Raw genomic sequence first — 12,249 nt, 5'->3', positions numbered from 1 at the left:
GCTCAGAGACATCAAACTGAGTCTATAGTGCACTAGTAGTGCCAGAAGCCATGCATTTGGACATTTAGCGAAGCGATTAAGAGAAGTCTTTAACCGGAGGTGCTTCAGATGGATTATGGGAATAAGACGACCAAGAATGATTAGCAACACAGATTCAATAGAAAGGTCTGGTCAGATGGAGGCAAGTGAAACAGGCCCATTGAAAATGATAAGATGGGAAGGACCTGTGTGGCGCATGGACGACTCAAAAGAAGGCAAGAAGAGTGGAGAGATGGGTTCCCGGTAGAAAGAAGAAGAGCAGGAAGGCCAAGAAAAAGGTGGAAGGACATGGTGATAGACAAAGCAAGAGGAAGTAACATGGAGGAAGTGGCACGGGGTAGAGAGAAGTGGAGGAAGCTTTATTATGGGTGGGGACGCAACGTTGAAGATGATGGAAGTGGTTAACTAACTCTTTCAGGGCGGATGTCGACTTTTGTCGAAATTCAGGGGTAGAGGACGATAATCAGCTGTAAACTGTGACAAATCTCTCAGTTACGTTTTAGTTCGACTGTCTTTAAAGTTAGCTTAGTTGATTTGACCAAGATTTTCTGCGCGTGCATGAGTAGCGGAGAGCAAACAACCCCTCAAATGACATCGACAAAGCGAATGTGCAAAGCAAAATCCGCAAAATGGGCGATGTTTTGGTTTCCATCTGGCCACTCTACCATACAGGCCTAATTGGTGGATTGCTGCAGAGATGGTTGTCCTTCTGGCAGGTTCTCCTCTCTCCATAGAGGACCTCTGGAGCTCTGACAGAGTGACCATCGGGTTCTTGGTCACCTCCCTGACTAAGGCCCTTCTCACCCAATCGCTCAGTTTAGATGGCCGGCCAGCTCTAGGAAGAGTCCTGGTGGTTTCGAACTTCTTCCACTTACAGATGATGGAGGCCACTGTGCTCATTGGGACCTTCAAAGCAGCAGAAATGTTTCTGTAACCTTCCCCAGATTTGTGCCTCGAGACAATCCTGTCTCAGAGGTCTACAGACAATTCCTTTGACTTCATGCTTGGTTTGTGCTCTGACATGAACTGTCAACTGTGGGACCTTCTATAGACAGGTGTGTGCCTTTCCAAATCAGGTCCAGTCAACTGAATTTACCACAGGTGGACTCCAATGAAGCTGCAGAAACACCTCAAGGATGATCAGGGGAAACAGGAGGCATCTGAGCTCAATTTGGAGCTTCATGGCAAAGGCTGTGAATACTTATGTACATGGGATTTCTCAATTATTTTATTTTTAATAAATTTGCAAAAACCTCAAGTAAACTTTTTTCACGTTGTCATTATGGGATGTTGTGTGTAGAATTCTGAGGAAAAAAATGAATTTAATCCATTTTGGAATAAGGCTGTAACATAACAAAATGTGGAAAAAGTGATGAAGCTGTGAATACTTTCCGGATGCTCTGTACTTGCGCTGCAGCAACTGTCGATTTTTGTTTCGGGGGGAAACGTGGAAGTCGCCAAGTCTTGTGCCGTGGTAGCCTACAGCGTCGAGAGCAAAAATAAATGTGCGTCTACTGTCCCAGTTGTGACGCTGGGCTGTGCGTTGGTGACTGTCTCAACACGTGTCACACAAAGGACGTGCACTAAGGGCAGCAGTGGACTCTCATCAGACCTTCCCTACTGTGTTTTATGTTGATGTTCTGATATTTTCATATTCTGTCTCATAAAATAACATCTTGTTGGTGATCATGGACTGGATCTCAAAGAGACTAAGAAGGGCGAGAAAAGTTTTAGAAACCTCGGCTCAGGCAACTCCCCTTTTGCAGTTTGTGCTCCACAGAGCTTTTTTTGTGCTTCAGTGTGTTTTTGTATTAACAAATCTTTTCTTTATAAAAATTCTGTGTCCCTGTATTTTACTAGCCAGGCTTTTTTGATGGGGTTTCCCCCTCTACGTGCTTTAGGATTCCCAAGCACATAACACTTAGTGCTGTGATTGAATGTATTAATTAAGAAATGTTGTGTCTAAATTAAACAATTATTTCAATTCAACAGGTTTTGGCCCAGCAATTGTAACCCACGATGTGGCGTATTTTCAGAGTCAGATTGGCGCTCTCACAGCCACTGGAGGTGACGACTGTCCAGAGATGTCCATGAATGGCCTAAAGCTGGCCTTGGCAAACAGTGAGCCCAGGTGGGTGGAATTCTCTTTATTTATTTAGTCATTTTCAATGCATGTCCAGATTATTACGCTTGATTATTGTAATGGAGACACAGTGGTGAGCCAATCCAGCACCCTGGGCTTGACTCTGTGCCATTTTCTGTTGGGTTTGCACCTTCTTCTTCTCATTTCTATCCTGCTTTTTCAATGGGTAGGCTGGTTTTTCCTCCCACATTTCAAAAGACCCGCTGGCTGAGTGGATTTTCCATCCCCAATGGTCCAAATTGATGACTCCTCACCGTAGATGTGACAGAAACATGAATGAAAAGTGTCACCTGAGGACTCTGCTCCACTTTCACTAACACAGCCTACAGGTAGCACAATGTCTGCAAAGGCCCCTCTGTGTCACTGATTCGGGGTCAGTTTTACAATTGTGAACAAGACCCCACTGTACTTCAACTCTTCCACTTAGGCCAGCTACCTGAAGTTAACAAGAAGAGCAGGACGGTGATGTCCAATCCAGGGGTGCTCATCCTCATCCTCATCGTGAGCCATCCCAGTGCCTGTCCGTGATGACGCCTCGTGTGAAAATGGCAGGATGACACCCTCAGAAAATGCTCTCCAGACCCCAAGTGCTCCTCTACATGAAAATCAAAAGGAGGAAACTGAGATGAGGCACACCTGGCAGTGCCCACATTGGAGGAGTTTGAATCCTTCACCCTGTGTCCTGCAGCCTTGCCACATGTCCATTGTCTTGTATTTAACGTTTTTGACAAGTGTTCTTGTTTGTTCAGTGAAGCACACAGGTGGCTGTGGGCAGCACGGTGGCACAGTGGTAGCGCTGCTGCCTCACAATAACTAGAACGGGGTTTGTGTCCCGGGTCTGAGTTTACGCGTCTCCCTGTGTCTTTGTGGATTTCCTCCTCTGTCCAAGGACATGCTGGTTAGGTGAGTTGGTGACGCAACAATCTCCCTGTGTTTGTGAGTTCGCCCGCTGATGGACTGGCACCCTGTCCACTGTTTGTTTTCTGCCCTGTGCCAGCCTCCACGTGACCCTTGTCTGGATTAAGTGGGTTAAAATAACATTCGGGGCTGCTTGTGTTGTTTGGCTTCCCTTTGTGAAGTGTTGTAAGTTCTCGTTTCTAGGACCGTGGTGATTTTAAAGCATAAGGGGGCCAAGAAGTCAAACAAAGTTGGGAAAACAGGCCAAAGTTCATTAACTAGATTTTTATGAACTAAACCCCAAAACTAAACCGTAGTCGGATTTTGAAAAGCAAAAGACCAGGAGTAAGGAGCACCAAATGACGATGGGAGCACCCAAAGGCTCGACTGAGTCTGTAATCTTGGACAATCAGAAAATGCACAGCGCCCACCTTTATGCCACCGCAACAGTGATGTCACCCACCGCGCACCTCCGGTTGTCTGTGCCTGGCAGTGTGATTGAAACCAAAAAAATGCACCCAAGTGAAAACGGGGGAGATGGGGGGGGGGCACCCGCACCAAATAAAATGGCATTGTGAGGAAATGTGAAATAATTCTGACCGTAACAAAATGGAACTGAAGCTAAAATGAAATGATAGGAATGAGCTGTCACACTCAGCCTCTCCACAGATGTGACGTAATCCAAAGGCGAACATCAGGAAAACATTTCAACACAAACCAATCATCACACTCGCAATCCGTAGTTGGGTTTTTTTTAAATACAGTATTTTGCTCTTGGGGCGGCACGGTGGCGCAGTGGGTAGCGCTGCAGCCTCGCAGTTGGGAGATCTGGGGACCTGGGTTCGCTTCCCGGGTCCTCCCTGCGTGGAGTTTGCATGTTCTCCCCATGTCTGCGTGGGTTTCCTCCCACATTCCAAAGACATGCAGGTTACGTGGATTGGCGATTCTAAATTGGCCCTAGTGTGTGCTTGGTGTGTGGGTGTGTGTGTGTGTGTGTCCTGCGGTGGGTTGGCACCCTGCCCTGGATTGGTTCCCTGCCTTGTGCCCTGTGTTGGCTGGGATTGGCTCCAGCAGACCCCCGTGAGCCTGTGTTCGGATTCAGTGGGTTGGAAACTGGATGGATGGATGGATTTGCTCTTGACCTTGGTTTTCGATTTTCTGTCTTTTGGCTTTTGCTTTTACCCCCTTTTTTGATCGCCTTTTTATAAACCACCTTTCTTGACCATTTTTTAGATTTTAATATTTTTTTTGAATAAAATATTGCTAACTGTGATACTCATCTAAGATGGGTTGAAATATAAATAATCAATGTAGACCTCAGCGTTAGCGTTTGTATTGCAACATCTACTGGAATGCATTTTGCAATGCATATGATGATAAAATGTATTGCAGTTGTCATTCCAATTGATGGCACAAATGCAAATATATCTGTTGGAATTACAAATGCAGTGCATTTTATTACTACAAATATATGTGATGCGCCATCTGTTGAAATTACAAAAGCAGTGCATTTTATTACTACAAATATATGTGATGCGCCATCTGTTGAAATTACAAATGCAGTGCATTTTATTACTACAAATATATGTGATGTGCCATCTGTTGGAATGACATAGACATAGCAGGCAGACAGACACTCAGATACACAAACACACAGACACTAAAACTTCTATTAGGATGGATAAACAAAAATGGCTTCTTCATCAGGCCAGGGGTTTAAACAGTTCCTCTCTCCCATTTTTGGGGCCTATAGATGTGCCAGCACACTGACAGATAACCTTTCAAGTCTGACTGGAAGATGAATGGAAGACAACAGAACAACACAAATTCGAGGTTGATAAGTAAATGAAACCAAAGCCTAAAGCAAGAACCAGGAAAGAACAAAAAGGACCAAAGCCAACTGTAACCTGCGAGACGAGAGCTAACAAGGTTGTTTATTCTTTTTTCTTAAACAGTTTTGGTATCCACAGACCATATAAATTAATGACCTCAAGGCCGTTCTTGTATCCTGAGTCATGACCTCTGAGACCACGCCCCTAGTGACAGGGGAAGTAGACTTACCAACGGGAATCAAAATGGCCGCATCTGAGGATCCAAAATGGAGTCTAAGGCGTTGCAAAGCAAAACAAAAGCATTGTAAATAAGCAACGATTCGTGACACCTGCGGCTTTCGGTGTGTCCCTGTCAGGCCTGTTTTGTGGTTTTCGGCCTGTTTTGGATATTTTTGTGGTCCCAAAGTCACAACCGTTAATCTCATTATTTACAGGTCGAATATCTTTCTCTTCACGGACGCCGGCGCAAAAGACGTCGCCTTGCTGGATGAAGTGATGATCCAGGCCAGTTCTGTTGAAACCCAAATTTATCCCATGTTGACTGGGTATTGTAGCGCGTCAGGAGACAGTAAGACTTTTTTTTCTTTTATTTATTGCACACTTTTGGTTCTTTTGTTTCTCAAAATTTAAACAACACTTTGGTCAGGCTTTTTTAAAAAGTAATTCTTAACTGCATGTGTTAAAACAAAATAACCTTCATTCTGTGTTTTTGACGTGTTCAAGGAATATTCTACCTAAAAATACTCCACCTGATTTTAATACGGTACTCGACCCCATGTAGTTTGTTGTGAGATCCAACTTGAGCAGGACCCAGTGGTGACAAACTTCAGTGGAAATAAGAAGAAAACTCCTACGTACCTCGTGTGGCATAATCCACACATCTGTTATGCATTCTTATGCTTAGAACACGCAAAATATGTGCCAGTTTTGTTAAAAGAACTAGGGGGCTCTGCCCACCCCCGGGTTTGGTTTACCAGATATACAATTTAAAGAAATTGTTATTTTCGTGGGTATTGCTACATATGCATTATTCTCACATTTACTTTTAAACTTTTGTAAAAACAATATTTGGATTGAACTTTTCTTTAACATCGCATTGAATTTTGATTCCGTGTTTTGGACTTACATCGTGACAACGCCATGTATAACTGCCCATGAGTGAATATCGTTTCTTTCTCTCTAATAAATTAAACGACTTTCTCAAATGTTTGTCCATGTATTTTTTTAATGACACCTGGTCCGTGACGATTATTTTCCCTTTATGTGAGTAATAATTTCCGTTTGTTTGCGCTAATGTGATCTTTACTATCTTTTTTTTGAGCCTTTCGAGTTCCACTGCTTTCATAATCTCTTATCTGCTCTACATGGGTCTCGCGCCAATGTTTTTGAACATCTTTATGAAGTTCTACTTTGTCTTCTACTCTTTGTCTTTTATTTCTGACCCCGATTGGACCTGCGAGGTTTTCGGTTCCACTTGGTCCGGGCTCATTATTACTTTCCTTATTTTCTGAATTTGCACATCTATATATATAATTCACTAAGCCACCAGCGAGCAAGACACCCATGGAGCATGCAGGATGGAGCCACGCCCACCAACTCTAAGACCATTGGATACGACGACAACTTGCGGAGCCACGCCCACCAACTCTAAGACCATTGGATACGACGACAACTCGCAGAGCCACGCCCACCAACTCTAAGACCATTGGATACGACGACAACTTGCAGAGCCACGCCCACCAACTCGGATGTAGTGACTCACAACACACGGCGTCATTTGTGTTCGTCTCTGCTACAGTCCACATGCACCTCTGAGCCACGTTGACTTTTCATTATTCTTTTCGGTTACGACGCATGACCGCATCCATCATCACAAACTGTTTTACACGCCATGGTCTTAGAGTTGGTGGGCAGGTCTCATGAGTTGCTCTTGCGAGCGGGCACATGACCAGGCGGTGTGTATGCTTCGAGTAAGAGGGTGGACACGACAGGACCATCTAAGAAGAGGCATGTTTGTCGTGGATGTGAATCGCTGTATGCAGTGTGTAAAACAGTTTGCGAGGGGTATCCCATGGTCTTAGAGTTGGTGGCAGGTCTCATGCGTTGCTCTTGCAAGCGGGCACATGACCAGGCGGTGTGTATGCTTCGAGAACGAGGGTGGACGTGACAGGACCATCTAAGAAGAGGCATGTTTGTCGCAGATGTGAATCGCTGTATGCAGCGTGTAAAACAGTTTGCGAGGGGTATCCCATGGTCTTAGAGTTGGTGGCAGGTCTCATGCATTGCTCTTGCAAGCGGACACATGACCAGGCGGTGTGTATGCTTCGAGAACGAGGGTGGACGTGACAGGACTATCTAAGAAGAGGCATGTTTGTCGTGGATGTGAATCACTGAATGAGCGTGCGACGGCGGTCCTCCAATTGTCAGTCACGGACAGTTGCCCTCTCCAGAGTTCCATCTTTTCATTCACCTACAGTCGTATCCTCAAACCCACCCCATTTGGACAACTGTGTCTTTCAGGAAGTGTTCACCCATCGATATATAATTATATACGCCGCAGGTTGGCTAGTAGATTATTTTTGTTCTTTTTTGCATTTTTTCTCTCCAACGCTTTTGGGTCTCTTTTCTCCACTCTGCTCTTTCTTCTTCGCTTAGTCGTTGACGTTTCATCTAGAAAGTATTGTCCTTATATGCTTGATATGAGCTGAGAGCGCAGGATCTGTGTCTGCTAAAAGCCTTTACACGACTGAGAGTTTTGATGCCCGTGGTCTTATGGTTGTAAGTAGTGAGTGACTTGCAAGAATCTCATGTTCCACGTCCCCACGAGACACTCCATGGCCAATCTCTTTGGTCTTGCAGGTCTTTTAAGTGTCTTCCGAGAAGTTCACGTCTCGTCTCCCTGGTTTCCCTTCCAAGATTTTTTTTTTTATAATAGAGAGATATTAGTACTGTGTGATAAGGGGACAGGTTCAAGAGCACAAAGAGCTGGGCAACAATTTTAATGAGGCTTGAGATGATAAAATGGGCAAAATAAGGAGCACACAAGGGTGCAAAAACTACAGCAATGGCTGTAGAAAACAAAGATGAAGGGTCCTAGTACTCAGGGCGGTCTTTAGATCCAGAATGATGGGGGACTTCTGTTGGCTCGGCTTCTTTTGGCAGGATAAGAGGCTGAAGCAGAAGTGATGTTCTAAAACGCATCTGGAACTTGAAGTCCCAAAAGTGCCCACTAGACGGGGATATCACCATCAAACCTCAGCTAGTAATGAGGGCAAATCCCAGAGTCTTTATAAATGAAAAGAAGGTTTCTTCACCAAACAATGTTCTCTTCCATAATAGTCGAGCACCATGGGAGCACAAAAGGCACAAAGGAACAGAAAAGTCAATCCAAAGGGAACAAGTGTGGCCGAATGGTAGTGACCCCCCGGGCTCAGGATGAAATGCTGAGCCACTAACCAGGTTGTCCCGTTTAATTTTATTTTTAACAAAGGAAAGCCAAACGAGTGCACGACGGCACTACAGAAGTGAAAACAGAGGCGGCAGCCGTCTCACTTTGAAGTGTCGATTGAGTGGCTCGCGACTTCTTACGGAGCTCCGTCCTCTGGCTTTGCTCGACTCAAAGTGAGGCGTCTCTCCCCTCCCAGGTTTATAAGACCCGGCCCAGAAGGGGTGGAGTCAGCTGCACTCACTGGGCGTCGCCTTAGGTAACAAGGTTAGTGACAGCAGCCCTCCTCTCACTTCAGGGTGGTATTACACCCCTCAGCTAAGCCCAGAAGGAGACCCACTGATGTGCATGGGTGACAAGGATATTCAAAGAATGGTCGTAAAGGGGGCAATATGAACTATACGCTTGCCAAACACTTTCAAATTGACCTGCCAGGAATTGTGGGAGACCCTCCAGATCTGTAAGAGGAGCGCAGTTCCTGGCAGGGATTTGGGCGAGGGGGACCACCCACAACATACATGGGCTATCAACAACACACCCAGTCAATAGCAAATGAGCATAAATAAAATACATACAAAGAAAAGAATCTAAAATTGACAAAGATGACGTAAACTGTGAGATATAACAGTGGATGAGGAAGAGGAGCGTATTAATGATGGCACCCCCTCCTGGTCTGGGCTGGTATTGCTTACCTTTTTACAACCTTAAAAATGGCACCCAAGTGCTTGTGCCTGACAGTGATTACTTTTGGAAAACTCAGCACAGGTGATACATAAGAAAGGACGCATTCCCACAATCCTCTGCCTTCGAGTTGAAGATCTGCCTCTCCCTTACATTTGAGGGTCCGGGGGTCTTCAGTCTTCAGCTCTTTTCCTTAAGGCTACCGGAGATGCGCTGCCACACTTAACCTCCAAGTGTTACGTGGTTTTCTTTACACTTAAAGGGGTCTCCCCATTGTGGTGACCGCCACCTTTTACACCCAATGTGACAGGCAAGGGTGTCGTTACTATAAACAAAGCCGTAGCGGTGACACAACCTGACAGCGATAATCCAAAAGGGTGTCCCTTTTTTTTTTTTTTTTTTTAAATGATTAAAAATAAAATTTTCAGCAAATCAAATAAAAAATTAAAATTAGGGCTCCAAATGCGGATCATGAGAACTGGACTGCTCTATCGCAGCTGCTTTCATTCACACAAACCTATGGGTCCCTTTTGTTTTTTAGTAGTTGAAGACAACGAGTACATGAAGCTGGCCAAGGTGACGGGTCAACACTACACCCGCGTCCAAAAGGGGAAGCTGAACTCCGTCCTGGGAATCACAGAACTGGCCCTGAATTCGGCTCCTGCTGTGCTTGTGCAGGTCACTGAGAGAACCAAGAAGCTCCTCTTCTACGTGGACGAAACCCTACGGGAGCTCAGCATCTCCGTGAAGAAGAACAACGACGTGCCCTTTTACTTCTTTCTGCTTACACCGGGGGGTGAGTTGGTGCTTCTCAATGGTCTTCCACTGGTCTGTAGTCATTAGGTGAAGAGGCACCTATCTCCTTTGGTACAGGAACATTGCAGGATGTCTTCCACAGCAGTGACACTTTCTGAAGCTTTAGGGACAAATTGAGCAGATGACATAGGACCACAAAGCTGGTCAGTACAGCCCTTAAGAATTCGAGCACCGACTCCATCTGGCCCAGCGTCTTTTCCTGAGTGTAGCTTTCTCAGTTGTCTCCTAACTTGGTCTTCAGCTCTGGACGGCCCACAGTGATGGTCAGAGGTGGACTCATCACTGGCCATTCCAGTCGACCAGGTGGGAGTCGTTGATGTGATTTAGTAGGGACAGCAGCACTTGGAGAGCAACCAGGTGCATCCCAGGACTTACGGACACGTCGTACCGTCACAGACCCAAATAGTTGAACCTCGAGCAGAGGAGACAGTGTGGGGACCTAAGCCAGGGGCTCAAAGTCCTCAAAGGCATCGGTCAAGTAGGTCCAGCAGAATTCTTTCAGGTTAACATGGAATCACTGGTGGAAATTTAGGACTCAAGCAGGGAAGCACTTCTTTATGGAAAACGATTTGGAAATCTGAGACAAACTAGCGAGTTGTGGAGTTGAGGCCGAAACCTTAAAAACATTTTGGAATGACCTGGAGGGCCACATTGGGACAGCTGAGCTTATTAGCCTGATGGCCTGAATGGTCTCCTCTGGTTTGTCAGCTTTCTTACGTTCTCATGACGCAACTTACAGAAATGTGATGAGGGCTTTCTCTAGAGCTGGCCTTATGCTATTCCAATCGGCACATTTTAAACTTTCTTAAAGTGTAACAAGAGTTTTCTTTTTATTCTGATTTGTATTCTGTGTTTTTCTTAAGATACTGATAAAACTCGGAGCAGAAGGAAGCGGGCCGTTACGATGGATGCAAAAGGTAAATGTAAACGTTTTTATGGTTTGTGCTTCAGAGTCCTGTGTGTTCTCTCATGTTTGTGTGGGATTTATTTCTGATAATCTTATTCTCAATTTCCCAGTCATGTGAAAAAGTAAATGCACCCCATGAAATGTGTGTTTTTTTTTAACATGCGTTGCTCTCCAACCCCCGGGAGGGCACTTGGCGCCAGTCACTTCACGGTTTTTGCCGCTCACGTTATGGGTAAGCGGGTGTGCAAAACAGACTGTTATTATCATGGGAGCTGAATTTTTAATATGTCCATTCGTTTAACTGTTTCGATTCGATGTTGCATCACCTCTCCATCCATCCATCCATCCATCCATCCATTATCCATCACTTATCCGAGGTCGGGTCGCGGTGGCAGCAGCCTAAGCAGGGAAGCCCAGACCTCCCTCTCCCTGGCCACCTCTTCCAGCTCCTCTGGGAGGACACCGAGGCGTTCCAGGGCCAGCCGGGAGATATAATCTGTCCAGCGTGTCCTGGGTCTGCCCCGTGGCCATCACCTCTCCATCATCATAAATACACACCTGACCAAATTGTGGTTTCTTTGAAATTAAACTTGTTGTAGCTTTAATTGTTGCGAGACCACAGATTCGCATAGCGTATGGTCCTAAATCGTGTAAATCTACGTTTTGAGCATTGAAAGATGGGAACGCAAACAGATTATTGTAGATTTGGATATTTTGCCTGTAGCATATGTGGATTTCACTTTCACCAAACAACAAAACTTTTAATTCTCGCAGATACACCTCTTCATTGGGAAGAAACACCTGATGGCAACACGAATTAGACGATCTACACGTCTCCGACTTAACGTTTAAAGCCAAACAATATCTCCATACGTCTGTCATATCACCTCTGTCCATATATTCGATCTCTTTTCGCTTTTACCTTTTCACCGATATTGCATTGAATTTTGATTCCGTGTTTGGAATCGTGACAATGCAACGTCCTACTGCCCGAGAGTGAATATCGTTTCTTTCTCTCTACATGAACTGTGTCTGATGATAGCATTCACACAAATGACAAACGATTGAGCCGTGTGTGTGGTTGCAAATGTTTTAGATGTGAGCAGGACTTTTCCAAATTTCTTTGCATCAAGTCTTGTCTTGCGGGGCTTGAAATTTTCTCTCGTGGGATTTCACTTTCACCAAACAACAAATCTTTTAATTCTCACGGATACGCCTCTTCATTGGGAAGAAACACTACTTTTCCCTGATGGAAACAGATTCTCATAGCGTATGGTCCTAAATGGTGTAAATCTACGTTTTGAGCATTGAATGATGGGAATGCAAACAGATTATCGTAGATTTGGATATTTTGCCTGTAGCGTATGTGGATTTCACTTTCATCAAACAACAAAACTTTTAATTCTCGTGGATGCGCCTCTTCATTGGGAAAGAAACACCTGATGGCAACACGAATTAGATGATCTACAAGTCTCTGACTTAAAGTTTA

At 45.0% G+C, this 12,249-nt stretch overlaps 1 protein-coding gene across 7 annotated transcripts in view; it reads left to right on the top strand.

Annotated features, from left to right (window-relative positions):
• The window catches only part of LOC114667519 (von Willebrand factor A domain-containing protein 7-like), a 103,389-nt gene that overhangs the window by 16,422 nt on the left and 74,718 nt on the right, over window positions 1-12,249 (top strand). For all 7 annotated transcript variants that reach the window (XM_051920513.1, XM_051920514.1, XM_051920510.1 and 4 more), the window contains exons 8-11: window positions 2,032-2,170; window positions 5,346-5,479; window positions 9,579-9,833; window positions 10,717-10,770. In XM_051920513.1, coding sequence (XP_051776473.1) covers window positions 2,032-2,170; window positions 5,346-5,479; window positions 9,579-9,833; window positions 10,717-10,770 — 582 coding nt within the window. The remainder of the gene's footprint in view (window positions 1-2,031; window positions 2,171-5,345; window positions 5,480-9,578; window positions 9,834-10,716; window positions 10,771-12,249) is intronic.

The sequence above is a fragment of the Erpetoichthys calabaricus genome, chromosome 17, assembly GCF_900747795.2.
Source record: "Erpetoichthys calabaricus chromosome 17, fErpCal1.3, whole genome shotgun sequence".
In the NCBI taxonomy this organism is placed as follows: Eukaryota; Metazoa; Chordata; class Cladistia; order Polypteriformes; family Polypteridae; genus Erpetoichthys; species Erpetoichthys calabaricus.
Note: the sequence above shows the minus strand (reverse complement) of the source record. Positions and strands in the feature narration are given on the sequence as shown.